Source organism: Sorghum bicolor, chromosome 3, assembly GCF_000003195.3.
Source record: "Sorghum bicolor cultivar BTx623 chromosome 3, Sorghum_bicolor_NCBIv3, whole genome shotgun sequence".
Classification (NCBI taxonomy): Eukaryota; Viridiplantae; Streptophyta; class Magnoliopsida; order Poales; family Poaceae; genus Sorghum; species Sorghum bicolor.
This window is the reverse complement of record NC_012872.2, coordinates 70,477,390-70,497,883: the sequence shown is the minus strand read 5'-3', so window position 1 is coordinate 70,497,883 and position 20,494 is coordinate 70,477,390. Positions and strand designations below refer to the sequence as shown.

The 20,494-nt window shown below is 43.2% G+C and overlaps 4 protein-coding genes across 5 annotated transcripts; 2 read left to right on the top strand and 2 right to left on the bottom strand.

The window, feature by feature from the left end:
• On the top strand, nt 1,216-6,712 carry LOC8056135. The gene is made up of 14 exons (XM_002458900.2): nt 1,216-1,551; nt 2,183-2,238; nt 2,332-2,506; nt 2,593-2,694; nt 2,779-2,850; nt 3,280-3,396; nt 3,476-3,553; nt 4,259-4,321; nt 4,419-4,515; nt 4,746-4,824; nt 5,481-5,689; nt 5,779-5,924; nt 6,031-6,153; nt 6,294-6,712. The coding sequence occupies exons 1-14, from the start codon at nt 1,462-1,464 to the stop codon at nt 6,438-6,440; spliced, it is 1,554 nt and encodes a 517-aa protein (XP_002458945.1). The 5' UTR covers nt 1,216-1,461; the 3' UTR covers nt 6,441-6,712.
• LOC8078696 (fructose-bisphosphate aldolase, cytoplasmic isozyme) lies at nt 9,449-11,984 on the top strand. Its single transcript, XM_002458899.2, has 2 exons — nt 9,449-9,667; nt 10,623-11,984. Exons 1-2 carry the CDS (start codon nt 9,640-9,642, stop codon nt 11,660-11,662), a joined length of 1,068 nt encoding a protein of 355 aa, XP_002458944.1. The 5' UTR covers nt 9,449-9,639; the 3' UTR covers nt 11,663-11,984.
• LOC8056134 (30S ribosomal protein S31, chloroplastic) lies at nt 12,422-14,244 on the bottom strand. Its single transcript, XM_002456758.2, has 3 exons — nt 13,989-14,244; nt 12,795-12,859; nt 12,422-12,719 (listed from the first exon to the last, which is right to left on the bottom strand). The coding sequence occupies exons 1-3, from the start codon at nt 14,182-14,184 to the stop codon at nt 12,588-12,590; spliced, it is 393 nt and encodes a 130-aa protein (XP_002456803.1). The 5' UTR covers nt 14,185-14,244; the 3' UTR covers nt 12,422-12,587.
• LOC110433320 (RING finger protein 141-like) lies at nt 15,518-18,793 on the bottom strand. Of its 2 annotated transcripts, none has more exons than XM_021455165.1 (5): nt 18,342-18,793; nt 17,963-18,131; nt 17,799-17,865; nt 17,476-17,692; nt 15,518-16,088 (listed from the first exon to the last, which is right to left on the bottom strand). In XM_021455165.1, the coding sequence occupies exons 1-5, from the start codon at nt 18,419-18,421 to the stop codon at nt 15,878-15,880; spliced, it is 744 nt and encodes a 247-aa protein (XP_021310840.1). In that variant the 5' UTR covers nt 18,422-18,793; the 3' UTR covers nt 15,518-15,877. The 2 variants fall into 2 exon arrangements, with proteins under 2 accessions (XP_021310840.1, XP_021310841.1); XM_021455166.1 differs by having other exon boundaries at nt 17,963-18,253; nt 18,342-18,706.

The window sequence follows — 20,494 nt, the reverse complement described above, 5'->3', positions numbered from 1 at the left end:
CGAAATGTGGAACAGATGCGCATCCTTGCACTGGCATCTCCCTGTCCCAGCCCAGAGTAGATTGTTTGCCTGGCTCAAACAGCTGCTCCTGCTACGCGCACTCAAGACCTAGCACCATCCTCCATGTGAAGCTCATTATAAATGGTTCGGTCTATTTTGATTCCTAATATGCAAATAGTTATCTATTTAAGATCAAACAGGTACAATTAATAAAATAACTAATTATTAGCTAGACCTCTAGATATCTCACTAGTTGAATCAAATCAGATAATAACAACTAATTGTTATCTTTGTAGGATTTTTTTTGCGATTAGTAGCATTTTCATTAGTTGTGCATTCAAACACGTTCTAGCTAATGCCTTGTAATAGGTAGCTAATAGCTAGCTAATATAGATTTAAGCTATTAGCCAGCTAACTATTAGTATTACTATTAGTATTAGCTAGCTAATATTAGATATAAGCTATTAGCCAGCTAACTATTAGCAGATAATGAATCCAAACAGGACCTAAGTTTATTTGCAACATCAAACTTTTTTGTTAGATTACCATATTATATATTTTGATAGTATATTTGACATTGTAGATGTTTGTTAGATTACCACTTGGCAACTTTCTACGTCTTTTATACATGATATTGAACTTTAAAGTAGTCCATGTCATTGTAAAGAACGTAGAGAGTATTGCAAATTAAATGTCAACTAGACATAAAAATTCCCATGAACTATTGATAATTCTTGAACTAGTAAAACATAAAAAAAATGATCTTGCGAAAAATATTACAATGGGCTACTCACTCGTTTTAGGTCACTTAGTTTTATCCTAAGTAAAGTTTTTTTTAAAAAAAAATACTATCTTTTCATAAAATTAAATTAATGCACCTATCGACACATATGCCATGGGAAATTCAATGGAAATTTGATATCACTGATGCTAGTGTATTTATAAAAAAAAATAATCCAAAACGTTCAAATGGAAATTTGATATCATCGATGTTAGTGTACTTTTTTAAAAAAGATTTTAAAATTTTAAAAGATGTACCTTATGATAAAAGTAAAATAACATATAATTAGAGCAAACAGAGTATTTGTCGATTACATATTGACTACATATCAGTTCGTTATAAATGTTTACAGTTGGTACGCGTAGCAACCCCAATTCAAAAAATTGTGGAGCAGGGTGGCCAGAAGCATTTTGGGAATCAGGGCCGTGGCCCTAATCACAAAGGCCACCCAGCCAGCCCAAATCAACCCCCTTCCTCCCCCACTCCCTTCTCCCTCCTCCCTCCTCCCCCACATCGGCCAGACTCTACTCACCGCCCAGGTCAGGTCAGGCCAGGCCCGGCGGTAGAGAGATCCGGCGAGAGACGCGGCCTCTTGCTCCCCCACCCCTCTCCAGAAGCGCCTAGAAGCTTCGGAAGGTGCCTCGCCGCGGCTCGAAGGAGGGGAGGGGACGCCGCGGGCAATGGCGGCGATGGAAGCCGCCGCCGACGCTATGCTCGCCGCCGCAAGCCGCGCCTTCACGAGCACCTTCGCCATCGCCATTCAGATCCAGGTGAGACCCCGTCCCCTGCCCTTCGCATTGTGGACGCCGTGGCGGAATTGTCTGGGAGCTGCGGGAAGCGCGATGTTTTTGAGGAATAGTTTTGGCCGTCAGGGTTTTTTTTTTTTTGGGTACGATTCTGTTCTGAGTTCTCCCACAAGTAGGAAGTTACAGAGAGTTTTGTGACGGCGCAACTGTTTTATGCATGTTGGAAAGTTTTACAGTGGATAAACCAGTTAACTGTGCTTTTTGAATGAGATGGGATGATGCATAAGTTTGATTACTACGTTTGAAAAGCGAGTACACACAAGACCCGTATCAGCTATTGGTGCATATGCTTTTGAAGAGTTGTCGGTTTCGTTCGGATAAGCGTTGTCGATCTCAGCTTGTCTCACTCCATTAGTTACCTGTTACTGCTAGGTGCTTCAATTGTACTGACCTTTCTGGTATACATTTTGAATATCCACGGGAATATGGCATGTGTTCATTTTTTTAGTTCACTTTAAAGTTTGAACTTCTTTTTTTCTTTAAAAAAAATCCTCTAGAATGCTTGGCCTCATATATCTTTTTGGTGCTTTCAGTTTACTGGCATTTTTTCTTACTATATCTTCTTGTTTTTATGCTGGTTATCCCATTTATGTAGGGGTGCTGTATCTGTTTAGTTCTTGCTCTTGGGTGGGCGGCTGCTTCAATCGTCAGGTAAAGAAAAGAATTTTGTGATTTTAGGTTTTACTTGACAAGGATGGAAACAACATATCAGCTGATTCTTATGCAATCATGCTCTCTTACCAGAAAAAGGGTTATAAAGAACATGAGGCGGAACATTGTAGATGGAAATAGTTTTGCTTTTCTTTGTGACAACATAGATGAGCTTGAGCACTCTGTTCAGGAGAATTTACCTAGAGTCTCTGTAATTATGCCTTTGAAGGGCTTTGGCGAACATAATTTGCAAAATTGGCGAACTCAGGTATGATCAAATTGCACTATACATATATAATGATTGATGTTTATGTCTTAGATTGTTATGTGCCCTTATAATCCATAAAAGTACAGATTACATCACTTTATGGGGGGCCACTAGAATTCCTGTTTATCGTAGAGAGCAAAGACGATCCAGCTTATCATGCTGTTTCCCGTTTGATCGCAGAGTACAAGGTAAGTGGATTGCCTCGTGAGGTTTACATTCATGATATTCTCAAACTCTTCATCCATTGTAACCTTATTAGATATAATTTTCAGGACCATCTAGAGGCGAAGGTGGTTGTGGCTGGGTTGTCAACAACCTGTAGCCAGAAAATTCACAATCAATTGGTACGTAAATGACTTTGTTCTCATCCTCGATGTCTATTTCATGGTCTGTTCATGACACTGAATGCTCATTTTAGCTTATGCTTCTAGATGTTCCTAGTGCGTGGAATGGAGCTGTTGAATGTGCATGCATTCGAACATTCCATTCTATTGTGTTCCTCCTTGTTTCTAATATGCTTTTTTGCCTTTTACATGTCATTCGTCTTCACCTTTTATAGTAACTAAAGCATCTTGAAAGGTGGTAAGCTGTAAGTGCTACATTTGTATACCTTGCAAGCATGAGTATAGTCACACTGAAATACTGAATATGAACAAATGCCACAAATTTCGACTGTTACTGCAGTTACTATATGGTCATTTCTTTGCCTTATTCTTTTTACCAAAAAAGCCCAATAAGTTGACTTGTTACTCATGTTTATCAAACTGAAACAGATTGGTGTTAAAAAGATGCACAAGGATACCAAGTATGTCTTGTTTCTTGACGATGATGTGAGGCTGCATCCTGGGACTATCAGAGCTCTCACAAAAGAAATGGAGAAGAATCCTGAGGTCTGCTTTCTCGTGAACCCCGCCTCCCTTCTTCTATTGCCCTTGCTGCATTAACATTGTATGTTTTTGTGTCTGGCAGATATTTATACAAACTGGATATCCCCTTGACTTACCTTCTGGCAGTTTGGGCAGCTATTGCATATATGAATACCACATGGTATGAAGTTATTTAATTAGGACCATACATTATGGGTGTGTACCTGTCCTTTCATTAAATACAAGAAAGTTAATCTAGAATCTACATTGTGTGCAGTTATTCCATGGATTAACTTGTTTATTCCGATATGCTAAAACACTGCCTCACACATAAATATTTTTTATTGCTTCTACGCATTCTTGATCTTTTCCTCTTTCCTCTTTTCATCTACACCATTAAAAAGTTCCCTCATGTTACTGATCTAGTCATGTTGGGCGTGTTTGGTTCCCACCCTGGGAAACGCACCCAGGCCAGGCATCAACGCCAAGCGTTCGATTTGGGGTCGGATGCGGCTGCCTGGCGGACGCTCCCAGGCAGGAGCAGCATCCAAACACGCCTGTTATCTGTTAAGCGCAGTACCTATTATTCCACCAAAACAGAACTCTAAGCAACATTAATGTTGGGAAAATGTCAATCACTGAGAAATTTCATCATTGTTCTGCAATGTAATTGTATCTGTCCCTTCCATAGTGTTGGCATCTCTTTGGCTAACGTCCAATGGGCTATTTCTTTTAGCTGCATAATGTTTCCTCATTAGCATATCTTACCGTATCATTCCATCTTTGAGTTTTTGCTAGTTAGTAATGTAGTTCTTTGTGTGTATATCCATTGTTCATTTTTACTATTGATCATCCTTGCAATTCAGTGACAATAACCATGCTGCAGCCTTGCTCGATGGGATTTGCAACTGGTGGGAAGACTTTCTTCTTGTGGGGTGGCTGTATGATGGTATATATAGTCTATTTCTTGATGGGAACATTTTCTCTATATTTGCTCTTTATAAACTTTAATCATCCATAGTGTTTCTAACAAGCCTTCACTTTAGATGCATGCTGATGATTTTAGGCAAGACCGATATGGTGTTGTCAGTGGATTAAGAGATGGTGGTTACTCAGATGATATGACACTCGCTGCAATAGCAGGTAGTTCTTCTTTGCCAGGAGTTATGCCTCCTTTGTTACAAAAGGCCAAAATTTAGTATTAGGAATGAAATACAATCTGATAATTACTTCTATATGCTTAAAGGCCAAGGGCTGCTATGATTTTCTATGTGGGACTTCTAACTTTGTTCATATCAATCTTTTGTGTTCTTGGTCCATGCCTTTTTACCACACAGCATTTACTTATGATAATTAAACTGTATCTTTCACAGGACAGCACAAAAGGCTCATATCTTCACCTCCTGTTGCTGTGTTTCCACACCCTCTTGCCAGTGATCTTAGCTTCTCCAGGTACAGAAAAATTTGCATTGGAAATCTATGCAGCTTATTTGCGGGCAGTAAAAGAAAGAATAAATCACATAAGTCCCATTCATTCTGTCACAATGACGAAGTTTCTATTTGTGAAACAAGTTTGGTCAAGGTGGGGGCCGAAAAGAGCACCCAATATATCTTTTTTTATGCTAAACTGTTGGGATGTCCCGCTCAACATATTTTCTGTGAAAAAACATGATGGATATGTACGTGGGTCAATGAAAATAAGCGATACAAGATGCTCTGTCCATTGAAAAATACATGGCTTAAGATCTTCGTTCACCATACGTGTAGACGTGTAGTGGTGAGTGGTACATAATACCTGGTATACAGTGGTGGCACAATTCTGGTTTCTTGTGTGCAACAATGATTGCAATTGCTGGAGATAGTTGCAAAGGGGGCCCTTGATTTACTCTGGTTTGGTACAGTGTCTAGGGTGCTTGGCCAAATTACCCTACTGGGAGTTATATGTTTTCACACACTAATATACTATTTGAGAGAAAAAAAACTAATATACTATGGATTTCTACTAGTGCCACAATACTTTGGGTTTCTTTTCTGTGCACATGCTTATGCTAATGTATGCATCTTAACTAATATTGTTTTCTTCATATGCATGTTTATTTTTCATGCAGATACTGGAATTACCTCAGGAAACAAACTTTTGTTCTTGAGTCATATGTATCGAATGTCAACTGGATGATGAACCGTGCATTATTTACAAGTCATTGTTATCTGTCATGGGGGTTTGTCTGGCCATATATTATGGCTTTGGTCCATGTTTTAGCTGCTCTTCGAGCACCGTACAGCGAAGTTGTAAAGGAAGCGTCCGATTCATCTTGGGGTCAGTTTCTTGCCTTCCAATCCCAAACCTTTTTGTTGTCAAAATGTCTCACCATACTTTTTTTTTTATCTTGTGACATGCTATTTCAGGATTGTTCCTAGTGAGCCTCTTGTTCATATGCACTCTCACCGAGCTTGTTTCAATGTGGAATTTGACCAAGGTGGAAATTCAACTGTGCAATATGCTGTCTCCTGAAGGACCGAAAGTATCTCTTGATTCATACAATTGGGGGCTTGTGAGTGTCCCTTTTCACCACACCAAATAATTTGAGGACCCTGAGATTTTCTCCCCTTTGATAACCTATATTTAGTAACCTTATTATGGATGGGCTTCTATTTCAGGTGTTCATTGCTGTGTTGGTAGACAATTTCCTCTATCCAGTATCTGCATTCAGATCACATTTCTCCCAATCAATCAATTGGTCTGGTATCCGATACTACTTGAGAGATGGGAAAATAAGCAAGGTACATGCAACATGTTCTTGGGCATTTTTCCTCTTCGAGAATAAGTCATTTTGCTTCAAAATATTAAAAGAAAATTCACCATACAAAATCCTCTTAATGTTTATGTTTCCCTAAACATCTCATTTTTAATGGTTTTGCAGATCGAAAGAGAGAACAGTTCAAAGTACACTGATCTTGGAGGGAAGCATCTATATGGCAAGAGGACATACCCTTCTAATAAATCATTGCTTGGTTACCTGTCAAGAACTCTAGTGCAATGGCATCAGCCAAAGAAATATGACGTATAGGAAGGCCAACCAGGGATTCAGCCCTCGATTTGGCGGGGCTTCTTGTTGTACACCCTCTTTTGTTTTTATCTTGCCTGCCTGCCTCCCCCCTTCTCTGATTGTTTATTGGTTATTAGGTTCATTCATATTAAATTTTGTGGTGTCCAATCGGCGCCACTGCAAAGGGTTGCACCTCATAGTTCTTGTAACAGTATAGATATGTAATGGTCTCGCTGAAGAAGTGAAATGTTCCATATTGGTGAGATGGTCTCTTCGGTTCATTTGCTGATTCATTCATGGACTTGATTCCTTGTTCTGCCTTACTGGGCATCCCCAACGGTGGCGAAATCACCGGCTCCTGTCGAATTCTATTGGTTGTAGAGGACAGAGAAACGAGCTAGTGCTTCCATCCTCGCTAGTCTCCTTCATCACATGCTCTATTGTTTGCATATCTGCCATCTCCATTGCATTGTTTCAGATCTTCAGCTCGCCTAGCGATTTAGAAACCCCGCTGGGGATGCCCTTGGTAAGCGGACAGAGGTAGTCTGGGTAGACGTGGTTCTATCATTAACTCATTATTACAATGCGTATCATTGCACCTTGACATTTCTTTTGCAAGGTCAAACGCGTGAAGCCTGACATCCCCTTACAAGCATTACTGTTCAATACTCAATTTGATCGGACTTCTTATGACATCGAGAGCTTCAAACTCTTCTTGTAGCCCAGCACATATAATTCGATTCCTCTCTTCGACGCCTAGGAGTATTTAATCTGATACTAGTCACTGAACAACTGTTTGAGTTAACATCTACTCACTATTTTTGTACCATATAATTGCATGCCTTGATGTAGCAAGATTCTACTTTTGCTGCTTGTATATTAAAAAAAAATGATGAGCGAGAAACGCCAAGGAACGATTGTATCATGGTGTCCAGGTCGCTCCTCATTAGAAACAACTGTTGCCCCATCAGCGAGGCATTTCTCAACTCGAAGAAGTCTCTGTCAAACTGACCTGTCAAAGCCGTCTCTGGTGAGACCGACCACAGACCAGTTGCCGGGCATCCGTTTTTTCAAGGCTGCGTGCAGGTGCGCACCGATGGTGACCCCGTGGATGGAAGACCAAAAAGTATATTCCACAATAGCCAAGCCAGCCAGAGCCAGTCCCCTACGGCGGCTGCCACGTAAAACGCCGCTGCTTCCTCGCCTTTCCGGCGCACGCATCGCACACTTGCATTTGAATACGAACCACGGCTCTGGAAGTGGAAGCTGCCATGCATGGCTTTCGTCTCCGTTGAAAAAGGGAAAAAGCCGCGACGGCGACCGGTGAACCGCATTTCCTGTATCTGTCACGCCACGTGAAAAGGCCATGGACGGAGCACCGGATGCCGGGTCGCACTTGCGAGACGACGACGGTCATGGTCCAGCGGTCCGGTCCCGTCCGGCACAGGCACAGCGATGCCGCCACGCCACCACTTGGACGCACTGCACGCCGCCAGAGACCTGCCTGCAGCCTGCTGCGGTCTCCCTCGGCCGCCCTCAACAGGAAGGTTTGGGCGAGCCGACGTCATGCTGCACGGGAGGAAGGGCGCCGTGCCGCCCGCGTAGCCGTCGCCCGACAAGGACGACGACGAGCCGGGCTCGCGAGGGAATGAGCACGTGAGCGCGGTGGGATGGGAGAGGAAAAGCTCGACTCGAGGCTGTTGTGAGCACGGGAGGGAGCAGACGGACGGGACGGGGCACGGAAGGCAAAAGAGTTTTTTTGGTGGAGCGGAGGGAACCGTGGGCGCGCGTCCATGTGTGCGGTGCGGATCACGGGAGCCGACGTGCAAAACCGGGGCGCAGCCGCAGCCCGCAGGCCGAAAACGGGAGGGGGGGAGGCCGCGCCAGGTTTAGGTGGTGGTGGGCCGGAAACCGCTTGCGACCGACGGTTTTCGGTGCGCCGCTGCCTGCGGACGCCCGAAGGCGCGACGACGCGCGCCGCCCTCTCCCTCCCCTCCGCTCGCTCCGTGCGGCCGGCGAGAAAACCGCTCCATCCGGAGGCGGTGCGGTACGCCGTACACGGGTGGACCGGCGGGGTCTACGGCGCGTCAGGTGTCACGCGCGGGGAGGGACCCGCATCAGGAGGCGGCGTTTGGTGTGGATTGCGACGCTGCGTCACGCCTGGGGCGGCTTGGGCTACGGCCTACGGACCACTCGTGGACCGGGGGGTTGGTAGCACAGTTGCAAGAAGCGCGCCCGGACCGGACCGTTGGAGCGGTCGGGTTTGCGCTCGTGCTTCGTGGTTCCCATGCCCTTTTGTTGAGCGTCCGTGGCATGACAGACCTATGATAATCGAATCTACATATATAATAAACAACTACTAAAACAAATATTTAACAAAGATAATTATACTTAGGCAGAGATTACCACATATTCAACTGCACCCCGAAATATGCGGACGTATGAAAACCACCAGAAAAATATGTCTGTGGAGTATTTACATCTGGTACCAATAAGATAGGCGTCATATTCATATCGTCATCTCTTATTTATTTTAATTAATTATAAGCTAGAATAAAGAGTTTTTGTGACAACAAAAAGACTCGATGGCACCGATGCAATTTAGGTCTTGTTTAGTTTCAAAAAATTTGGCAAAATAGATACTATAATATTTTCGTTTGTATATGACATATATTATCCAATCCTGAATTAATTAGGCTCAAAAGATTTGTCTCACAAATTATAAGTAAAATATGTAATTAGTTATTTTTTTATCTATATTTAATGCTCCATGTATGTGCCGTAAGATTCAATATGATGGAAAATATGAAAACTTTGCAAAAGTTTTTAGAACTAAACAAGACCCTACACTATGTACAACAGTCAAATTATGGTAAAATAGTTTTTTTTTTTTTTTGCCTCGTCGAGAAAGAGAACCGGCCCAACAAGAAAACCCAAGGGGCGTGGACGAAAATACAGATGAAAACCGGGGGCAGCACCGAACCGCGCGCGCCGCACAAGGTTCCGATCCGCAAGGTCTGCTGGCGCACCCAGATCAGATGCCCCCCCCTTTTTTTTTTCCTGGTTTCTTTCCCCTTCGCCAAGCCCGAACCCGGAACCCTCGTCTTTAAATACGCCCTCGGCCCATCCTCCGCATCCCCCGTCTCCGTCTGCCAAACCATTCCTCCCAACAACACCCGCCGCCTCCTGCAATCCTCGTAGCCTCCGTCGAGCATCGATCATGTCGGCCTACTGCGGAAAGTACAAGGGTACGTTCCATCCTCTTCTCCCCTCCTTCCCCGGTCATGTTGGTATCCTCGCTCGTTGCTGATCTGCTCGTGATGTCGTTCGGTCTTGTAGATCTGTTAGTTGTTCGTTGTTTGTGCCCTCAGATCTAGCTGTGTTGACGAGTATGCTAACGATCCGTATAGCTCTGGGAGACCCGTTTGGGTGTAGGATTTGTGGAAATTTTGTAGATCCGTACAGGCTTGTGCGGTCGTTTGGCTTTTAGTGCCTACTACTTGTGTTTGGCTTTTTAGGGGTTTGGTGGTTGCCAAAAGGGTTTAGGTGATAGAGCAGGTGATACCTGTATGATCGGTTAATTTGATATGGGATTCGCTTATTTTGTCTTGATTTTATTTATACATATAGTGGTTACATCTGTTTGTGCTGTTTCCGATTGAGGCACACTGTGGGTCAGATTATTCTTTAGCTTATGTCGGTTTGGTATGTCGGTTCATGATAGAAAGATAAATTCTCCTGCTGGTATGCACATGCACTGGTGGCTCATGTTGTAGTTTTTGTGTGCTTGTTTCAAATAACCTGCTTGTTCAATCTAAATATTTTCCTGTCATGCCATGGCTGCTAAAATAGATGTTATATGCATGTGTCTAGGATAGTCGATGCTATATGCATGTATATAGGCTAATCAGATCTATAAATGGTTTTAAGCTTACTGTGCTAGTCTAATCTTGATCTGTGCTTCCTTTTAGTCATGATTATGTTTTTGGTAATACAGTTATATGTAAAGCATGATTACGGTAATATATTTTTGTATAATAAAGCAGTTTTTGGTTAACCAGTAGTAACTTCCTGAATTAATAATTAAAGTGATTTTGTATTATTCAGGACGGCCTTTGTACTTGTTAGATAACCATGCTTATGCTTATTGATTGTCAAGTCCCACTATTCTTGCGCTAAATTTTTGTGTCTGCTATTTTGCAGATGAGCTCATCAAGAATGCTGCCTACATTGGCACCCCTGGCAAGGGTATCCTTGCTGCTGATGAGTCCACTGGCACCATTGGCAAGCGTCTTTCCAGCATCAATGTCGAGAACGTGGAGGAGAACCGCCGTGCCCTCCGTGAGCTCCTTTTCTGCTGCCCTGGTGCCCTCCAGTACATCAGCGGTGTGATCCTCTTCGAGGAGACCCTCTACCAGAAGACCAAGGATGGCAAGCCTTTTGTCGATGTCCTCAAGGAGGGAGGCGTCCTCCCTGGCATCAAGGTCGACAAGGGCACCATTGAGGTTGCTGGCACGGACAAGGAGACCACCACCCAGGGCCATGATGACCTTGGCAAGCGCTGCGCCAAGTACTACGAGGCCGGTGCCCGCTTTGCTAAGTGGCGTGCTGTTCTCAAGATCGGCCCCAATGAGCCATCACAGCTTGCCATTGACCTGAATGCTCAGGGCCTGGCTCGCTATGCCATCATCTGCCAGGAGAACGGTCTGGTGCCGATTGTTGAGCCTGAGATCCTTGTTGATGGCCCTCATGACATTGATCGCTGCGCTTATGTCACTGAGGTCGTCCTTGCTGCCTGCTACAAGGCTCTCAACGAGCACCATGTCCTCCTGGAGGGTACCCTCCTGAAGCCCAACATGGTGACCCCAGGCTCTGACTCTAAGAAGGTGACCCCTGAGTTGATTGCTGAGTACACCGTCCGCACCCTCCAGAGGACCGTCCCTGCTGCTGTGCCTGCTGTTGTCTTCCTCTCCGGTGGACAGAGCGAGGAGGAGGCCACCCTCAACCTCAATGCCATGAACAAGCTCAACACCAAGAAACCGTGGTCCCTGTCCTTCTCCTTCGGCCGTGCCCTCCAGGCGAGCACACTCAAGGCCTGGGCTGGCAAGGTGGAGAACATCGAGAAGGCTAGGGCGGCCTTCCTCGCCAGGTGCAAGGCCAACTCTGAGGCTACCCTCGGCACCTACAAGGGTGATGCTGCTGCTGACACCGAGAGCCTCCACGTCAAGGACTACAAGTACTGAGTTGCTTCTCTTTGCGTGCCCGTTTTGGAACTCCTGCCTACGAGTAGGTTGCTGAGTGTGGTTTGCTCGTTTGAGCTTATATTCGGACAACAAAAAAAAACATGCTTCCTATGTGGATGATGGTTATCTTTATATTCGTATATTAACTAGTCTCTTTGGTGTTAAATTTCGTGTAATATGGTCCTGCCGATGGAGCATCGAGCAGCCTCTTTTTTTTGTTCTATCTACTAATGCTGTAATGCTGGTTATGTATCGGCAAAAACCATTCTATATGCTGAGTTGGAGACAGCAACCTATGTGGATCATATTTTGTTGAGACGAACTCATGAGAGATTTTAGACATAATAATAGAGTATTGGAAGTTATTTCCACTGGTTAGCTGAAGTTTGAAACAAAACTTACGACACAAACTAAAAACACCAAACGATCCTGATTCACAACCGTAATTATATTTTAGCATGCGCGTATGAACAAATGAGTGGTAGGATTTTGTTTTACTGTTAGCGTGTGTTCTCTTTGTCCAAAAAATAATGTCATCTCTTTTCGAATCATAATACTTTATCATTAGATAATCATAGAATATATTTTAAGAATATATTTAGTGACATAAATATTGATAATATTTTTATAAACCTAGTCAAACTTAGAGTTCTACATAGTCCAAACACAGATGACATTCTTTTTAGGTTGGAGTAAAGATTAGAGTAAACAAATAACTCAGCAGTTGCAACATTACCGGGAATAACCCAGCAGTTGGAGTAAAGAACATTACTAATACTAGCCAAAGGAAAGTGTGATATCCTGCACATTGACATTTATAGGCGAGGAAATAATAATTACTTTGAAATATGTAGTATTCGATTTGGTACAAGCTAGGCCAGTTAAGCTCAGGGCAAATATAAAGCAAAGCAAAACTCAGGACAACCTATTCCAGGATGTCCTCATCAATCTCGATTGAAATGATCTCCCCATCATCGAACTGGTCCTTCCTTGGAGGAGCTGGAGGAGCAAAGAGCCGCGGAGGCCCAGTTCCCTTCTTCTTGTTGCGCGGCCTCGCCTAACATGATCAGACAGCTAAATAAGACAGAATAAGAAAAAAAAAATGCGCTGAAAATTGTGCTGGAGCACTCACATTGCCATATGAATGGTTGAACCTTTTGCCCCTTTTCGTCTTCTTGTCCCCTCTCCCACAGTAGACTGAGCAAAAACAAATAAAGTTTAAAACTCTCAGTTCATATGGTCATTAGTATTGATATAAACAGTTGCCAAAATGGATTGCACCCCAGTTGGGTTCTTGCAATCATCAGAGAGGATAAAATTCTGAAGCAGGCTTTGGATAATAGAACTTCAGAATTTGAATTGGGCGTATGATTAATTACAAGTTTCTTCTTTGAAGAACACGTGTGACAAATCTTTGACTCTTTGTGTTGATAATAATAAAGCAGCAACAAGTGCTTACAACAGCTCTGAGGCCAGTGGCATCAGAGGCGACCAAAACTTTAGGTAGCAGCGATAAACAAGAGATTAAGATAACTGGCTTGTTTGTCATTCATTCCTGGCACCATGTCGAGTGAACCAGGTAATAGGTAAATGTTTAATGATCTACTAGCAGTTTTCAGTTCATATATGTGCCCCTGCTCCTCAATACCTTAATTTTTCATGTGGAACAACTTAATCAGCAATTGACCCAGATCGACTAAGAGCAGGATAAACAGCAGGTACTGAAATGGACAATGTTCAGAATTTTCAGTTTCATCAGATAAAACAGCATCCTGACATAGTTATGGAAGGAAGTGAATGGACACTATTCAGTTTCTGGGGCAAAAAAATGGATCTTCAGACCTTTGTTTCGAGATAAGTTTCAGAGAAAAACCTTTGCCTAGAGAGAAAATTCAGATTAGAGCACGAATTTTGAACCATTTTGGGTAGAACCTTTTAGTTCCCTTTCTGCATCTTCTTATTCTGTGTGATGAGCCATCTTCCTTATTACAATTTTGAACTTTTGATACTGTGTGATGTTACTCAGTAGGATGGTTCTTTAATACTTTAATCTTGTTCTGATGTTGACAAAGGATAATTTGACATTTTTTTGGTCTGAAAAAAGATCAATGCTGTCCATTTCAGCGACAAATTCCTTACTTGACCATTTTATACAACATCCCCAATTGAACTCGAACGAATTTCCCAAGTGCCGTTGTAATACTAGTCGCCACTGCCTTTTCTCCCTTATTGCGCGGAAAACAATAGCCATTGCTCTTGACATGTGCCAGAAAGAAACAACCTCAAACAAAAAAAAAGGAAGCAAAGAGGTAGCTGCTTAATTTACCGTCAAGAACTGGAGTGACGGCGGCCGACGTGACTGCGCCGACGGCGAACGCAGCTCGGACCCGGGGGAAGGCGGCAGAGGCTGTGAGCGCGTAGGAGGACGTGGATACACAGGAGGATACGGCGCCGTGGTTGTGGGATGGGAGGGCCGCGGCGGCGGTGGACATAGCCATGCCCTGGATGGCGAGCAGCGCCATGGGGCAAGAAGGAGCAAGCGCAGGAAGACTCGTGTGCTCGGAATGGGAGGGATCAGGTTGGATAAGGGATAAAAGGGCTCGCAGCGGGAGCCACAGCGCACATCTAAGATGGGCCGGTGTGGGCTGGGCCACAAGTAACATTATGGGCCGTTACTGTGAAGTCTTCTGATCAGGTCCTACATTTGGGTCTCAGCCTTCTAAAAAAAGAAAGGTCTCAGCCTTGGATTCTCTTTTGGATAATATATAAATAATATGATCAAACCTAACCTTAGAGCAACTCCAACAGAAGAGTTATCCATGTCGCGTAATCTGCATTTAAGTATTTTGGGAAAAAAAAAGAGTCCAACAACTATTTTATCTGGCTTTCTAAAATAGTAAATCGAGTTCTCGCATACCAGATATAGGTTATATGTATCACTACTCGCTAGCCATCCGTCTCACGCTACTAGAAAGACTATTGGAGTTTTCTGTTTCTTTGCTGGAGTTTCTATTTTAGAGGTTAGCTAAATCATGAATTTAGCTATTTATTTTTATCAACTTGGAGTTGCTCTTAGATTTGAGTCAAGCTGACAGAAAACAAAACCCTAAATGCTCCAGCGTCGTTCTCCGGCCCGTTCTTCTCCTGCAGTTAGGGCTCTGGTCCTTCTCAAATTCGGTGGAGTGGTGGAGGCAGAGACTTCAATTGATCGTGGCCTCACAGACAGCATCACCCGGTGCAAGGTGCCAGCTTTCCAGGCTGCAGTGAAATCAATTTCGGACGGGAGGGGCTCATGGTTTGTGCATCAACGTCCCTGCGTACGTTTCATTTTCACCAGAGGCAGCGTCAAGGAACGGTCCCGAGCTGTTTGTCCCACACTGTGCAGGTAATTTTCGTCCTGGAATTAGTATTTGGGAGCGTGTGGCTGGAGGGATTCCATTTCATTTCAGCAACTGAATGGGAGGCTTGCAAAAGTCACTGTCAGGTACCACGCCCTGGCTGCTACTAGTGTACATTACAGAATGAGTGGTCGCTGTCAGGTACATTTCAACCGACCAGAGTTTCAGTTTCAGTGTCCAATCAGAAATAAACCGATGGCCATATCGATTCGGACCGAACTCCAGCACCGGTTTGGTAGTTGATAGTTGAAACGCCTTCTATCTTCCTTCCGTTTGCTCTCTCATCAGCATCCAACAGCGATGGAAAATGCCCATTCCTCCTCCCGTTTGTTCAGATCGAGCATTACAGTTCTTTGGTCGATTCCATTTCCAACCTAGAGCTATCTAGCGTTGTCCACCACAACATTTGTACTTTTGCAGTATTTGTAGCGGAAAAGGCATTGGCTCAGCCTGCGTTAAAAAAAAGTACTGGCTCAGGAAATGGAAAGCGCCAAGGCCCCTGTTTCCTTCATTTTTTTTCTGAATAATCCGGCAATTTGCCAGACAAGAAATGTCAAGCTAGTAAAACCCGAGACATTTTTCTTCTTTACACTTATTACAGCGAGCAACGTCATCATGCAAAGGCGCCCGTGCAATGGCATGGCAGACCACAAGAGTTTTGTTTGTCAGCAACGGCTTCGCTTTGCCAACTCGATCCATAGAGGATGGTCGGCTGCCGGAACCCTTTGCTTGCTTCATCGCTTGTAGTACACCGCTTCATCTTCTTCCCAGATCCCTTCTCCTCTGCCTGAGCTTCAGATGGGAGGGGGGAGCTTTGCTAGACTAGGTAGTCGTAGTAGACCAGCAACATGTTGTCAGGGACGATCAGAGGCAGGCTGTCGATGAAGCTGAGGAAGTGCTTCACGTTTTCCTTCTCCAGGGTCACCGTGTCGATCACATCGTCGTCGCCGGTAAGCACCCAGAGGTCTCTGGATCGGACCCTTTTCAGGCTCCCGCGGCAGAACGGACAGGACTGGGATCTTGTATACCTGCAGTCACGATACATTCAGAGTTCAGCATTATGTTGCTTGAAACAGAATAGGGTTAAGCGCAGAGGAAGAGAACTGAGATGGAGCTCAGGACTAAAGTCTACTGGGATGGTGAGACAAATAAATTTTAAAAAAATCTACTGAGATGATGGTTTCCTTAATCCTCCCTGGTCCCTCTGATTGCTAGGATTTTCAGTACTGTGGTTTGTGATGTTATGCTGGATATATGAACTGAAACCTCTTTGTAATTTCACTGCGGCTGTAATGAAATTCGGTTTTACCGGTGTGGAATACTGAAGCAACGTCATTGGGGAAGCTATTTTTTTTATGAAAATTGGGGAAGCCATTGACTTTGCCAAAAATTTGTAGTGATGAAGCCGATTAATGAGTATCATTAAAAGCAACAACCTGACATATACTCAAACACAATGACTTGCAGATGCTTGGTACACAAGCATGATCTGCCAGCTAAGAGAATATCATTTAGGATTTAGAATGCCACGTCAATGTGCGCTGCCCCTTTTTTCCCTTTATTTTTTTTGTTTGTAACTTAGCAGTTGGTTGGCACTAATGAATAGTGATTTAACAACTTTATTAAGGCTACAATTCTCCTGGTTGTCTGCTTTCAATTCCATTGATGTACCATTGCTAATTTTGACGAAACGTGGGGGCTTCTAACAATGGTGCAAAGTACCATAATTTTGTCCACTAAGCTCTGGCCAATGCGGCATTAAACTGGAGGAATGAAGAGAATGAATCTCCTAACATGGCACATGATCATTAGAACACATCAAATCCCTCCTAGTTGACAAACAGAAGGCTGAAAAATTTAGAATAAGAAACACGTGGATTCCCATGCCACCATGGTGGTACAAAACAAATAAAAACCAACTCAGCACATGAGGGGTGATGAGAATAAGCTGCACTGCACAACCACAGCGAAAATTGAAATGCAATTTTTTCCCCAAAACATTCAGGAGAATGTAGCATCTGAATTTGACTAAATGGAGGCTGTAAATATTGAACATGCAAAAGAAAAAGTGCATTAGGACTATGCTGGGTTGTTGAACCACCCCCTCCCCACTCCCCACCAAGGCACCAACAATGAATAAGTAGAAGTAGCCCACAGAGGACAAGTTTAAGAAAATTATTATTGAACCACCCTTGCGTTATCAAGAGTTAAGACTGTGTCAATGCTTACGCGTTTCCTCGAACCTTATCTTTAAAATCGATATCACATTCAGGCTATTCAAACCGCTAGCGATTTTTTTATGGTAGCGTATGATATTGGGCCCTAATTGATAAATGATAATGATCCAGGCTCAGATATGTTGGTACTAATATAATACACCCCAAACGGATAAGCAAGAGCAGCAAGGAGCAATACCAGTCTCGGTAACAGTTGATGCACATGGCATGGTTGCAATTTGGAAGGACCATCTTGGTGCAGGTCTCCAAGCAAATGCCACACTCATCCTCCCTGTCATCATCGGCAACAAGCTTCCGACCGCCGCCGGCTGCAGACTCCTTACACCATCCTTTGTCCTTGCAGTCCTTATCCATCAAGTTGCCCTCAAGTTGTTGCAAGAAAGGGTATATGATAGCTGCATTCCATGGGGTCCCAAAATTATATTAAACAACTGCAGCCAAAAAAATCTTAAACTGAAAAGCTTCTTAATTACTACTTTCTATGGTGGATAATAAGCATACCATAGAACTCCTTCAGGCTTGCTCTCCTTTCTATGGTGGATATAGAGGCATCTTCATCAACATAAACCTGTGTGTTCAACCAAGACCGTGTCAACATTCAGAGCCTCTAGCGAGACCAATTCGTGAGTTCAGCAACTCTCAAGGCAAGTGCAATTCATCAGTACCTTGTAGACAAGAACCTCAAGCAGTCCAAGGTAACTAGGGAGCGTGTATGACAAGGAGCAGCTGCAATCCATCCATTGGATAAGGTTGAGAATGATTGGAGCCATGGAGCTGTAGGAGAGCCTCATCTGCACGCAGGCACCCCCATACGCCCTGTGTATAGCGTGCGCCCTGAAGAAAAGAGAAGGATTTTTACCTATATTCATCAGTAAACGCATAGAGCACGAACCGAATACAATCAGGAGAAGAGGGAAAACGAAAGGGCAAACTTTTTCTCTACTCTACATCTTTTCCTGGAAAATCAAGCAGCAGAGGAGAACGCCAAGAATCAAGAGAGTATCAAATACAGGGTAAATTAAAAGGGAGGAGAGGATTACATACAGGGCGTTGGCATGGTGGATATCAGCTTCAAGGGCCTTGAGAGACCCCCGGAGGGACAAAGGCCTGCCGCCATGGAACATGACTCCTCCCGAAGACAATCCAACCTCCTCTTCCGCTTCCTCCACCCCACCTATTCCAAGCTCCCAAGCCTATAAAACACACAGAGACTTGGGCAAGGCGCAGAGGGGGTTCGACCTCAAGAAGCAACGAGCAAGGCAAGAAGAAGGCCGCCAACAAGAAAAGAAATGGAAGACGCAAGCTGTTTTGGTTTGGGTTTGTGGGAAAGTAGCTTTGGGGAGGGAAGCTGTGAAGGGGGGCCTTTTGTCCGTCTTGCGCCCGCCCATGGGTTTTATATAAGCGAAGAGAGCAGGAGATGTCTTGGCAAGCAAATTCTTTTCCTTGGTTTGCTTGACAACAAATGCAAAAGCTTTGGAATAAAGTTTGGGGAGGGAAGGAGACAAAGGCTGAGGAAAAGCCTACACAAATAGAGCATTCATGGTGCTTAGATTAGGAGCAGTTATGGTGCTGTTCTGCTGTCTCCAAATTTCTACTCTTGCCTAGTAATTCTTGAATTATTTTAAGACAGAATCATTGACCAAAAATATTTTATAAGAAAAAAAGTATAGATGAATAATTATCCAGTAGCTTAATTATATAGTTTGAATTATCAATTAAAATCTTGAACCCAAATGTACAGATGAGAAAGGTTCTGGCGGAAATTTCAGATAGAAAGAGAGAAAAAATTAGTAGACAAAAAATTCAGGGAGATTGAGAAAAAATGTGGAAAAAAAAGAGAGAGAAGTGGGAATAAAAAATAGAGTGGATAGATTGATGACGGACGGTGGTGATAACGAGCCGCTGGACGGCTGGGCTCAGATGATGACACACGGAAAAGAGGGGCCTCGGTGGGGAGGTGGCTGTCTGCCTCTGGCCCTATCCACTACCAGCACTGTGGGACCCGGCGCCGGTTTATGTGGGACCCAATATCATTTTCCTTGTGATTCATTGTGGCCATGGGAAGAGATATCCATTATGTGACGTGGAAATTATCGTCTCGTGATGGTTACGTACAATTTTGCTTTGTGGATGGAGGTTGCACAGGAACACTTTTTGTAAGGGTAAACTACACAGCTCAAATTTACAGAAAATCATACGGCGCTTTTGGAGCGTGTCATTTCTCATAGATCGTTTAGCCTCCTTTACTACATTTACTGCTTTTTCAATCCAGGCTACTCTCTACTTTATTAAAACTTTGGTTAATCGCCGTTGGTGATATTTTATATCCCATTCACCTAGGAATGTTAACATTTTTTTACTCTATTTACTAACGAATGTTAAGATAATTTTTCGACAGTAAGGGACGTAGATACGTTTTGCACTGTTTAGATCTAAAAAGTTGCTTGATGTTTAGATGCAACAAACTTTGTGCTACCTCCATCGGGAAAAAATGTTATTCATAGTCAAACCATATAAAGTTTTCGCTAGATTTATAAAAAAAAAAGAATATCAATATTTATTACTACGAATAGATATATTATCAAATACATTTCATATGAATGCAATGATGCTTATTTTATATCATAAGCAATGATATATTTTTTTTACAAAGATGAAATTTAAGTTAGGCCTTGTTTATTCAACCCAAAAAACAAAAAGTTTTTAAGATTTTTCATCACATCGAATCTTGCGGCACATGCATGGAGTATTAAATATAGATAAAAACAAAAACTAATTACATTGTTTGTCTGTAAATCGAGAGAAGAATCTTTTGAGCCTAGTTACTCCATGATTAGATAATGTTTGTCAAATAAAAACGAAAGTGCTATAGTGTCAAAATTCAAAATATTTTCGGATCTAAACAAGACCTTAATCTAAGGGTAATGTTCTATATTTGCATTACTTTTCGGATAGAGTAAATAGTTTCTAAAACCTAGTTTATTTGACACCGCAGTTTTTGGAGTTCTAGTAACTGTATTTATAAGCCATGATAAGCTCAAACGAAACCCACAGTTTTTAATACATGGTTTTCTTAATCCAAACATGCCTGCAATCATGGTTTTCGCGTACAAGTGCGATGCAAACAGTGTAAGCAATCTGTTTCTGTTTGGCTATCTGGCCATGGCAGCAGCAGCACCATTGGGCATTGGGGGGGC

Excerpts from the sequence above, each read along its gene's own strand:
- LOC8056135 (XM_002458900.2), top strand. The coding sequence starts at position 1,462 with ATGGCGGCGATGGAAGCCGCCGCCGACGCTATGCTCGCCGCCGCAAGC. Across the intron at positions 2,851-3,279 it reads AGAAAATTCACAATCAATTG|ATTGGTGTTAAAAAGATGCA; the intron begins GTACGTAAATGA and ends AAACTGAAACAG. Across the intron at positions 5,925-6,030 it reads ATTCATACAATTGGGGGCTT|GTGTTCATTGCTGTGTTGGT; the intron begins GTGAGTGTCCCT and ends CTTCTATTTCAG.
- LOC8078696 (XM_002458899.2), top strand. The coding sequence starts at position 9,640 with ATGTCGGCCTACTGCGGAAAGTACAAGG. Across the intron at positions 9,668-10,622 it reads CTACTGCGGAAAGTACAAGG|ATGAGCTCATCAAGAATGCT; the intron begins GTACGTTCCATC and ends GCTATTTTGCAG.
- LOC8056134 (XM_002456758.2), bottom strand. The coding sequence starts at position 14,184 with ATGGCGCTGCTCGCCATCCAGGGCATGGCTATGTCCACCGCCGCCGCG. Across the intron at positions 12,860-13,988 it reads CGTCACTCCAGTTCTTGACG|TCTACTGTGGGAGAGGGGAC; the intron begins GTAAATTAAGCA and ends GTTTTTGCTCAG. Across the intron at positions 12,720-12,794 it reads TCAACCATTCATATGGCAAT|GCGAGGCCGCGCAACAAGAA; the intron begins GTGAGTGCTCCA and ends TGATCATGTTAG.
- LOC110433320 (XM_021455165.1), bottom strand. The coding sequence starts at position 18,421 with ATGTTCCATGGCGGCAGGCCTTTGTCCCTCCGGGGGTCTCTCAAGGCC. Across the intron at positions 17,866-17,962 it reads TTGAGGTTCTTGTCTACAAG|GTTTATGTTGATGAAGATGC; the intron begins GTACTGATGAAT and ends TTGAACACACAG. Across the intron at positions 17,693-17,798 it reads AAGCCTGAAGGAGTTCTATG|CTATCATATACCCTTTCTTG; the intron begins GTATGCTTATTA and ends CATGGAATGCAG.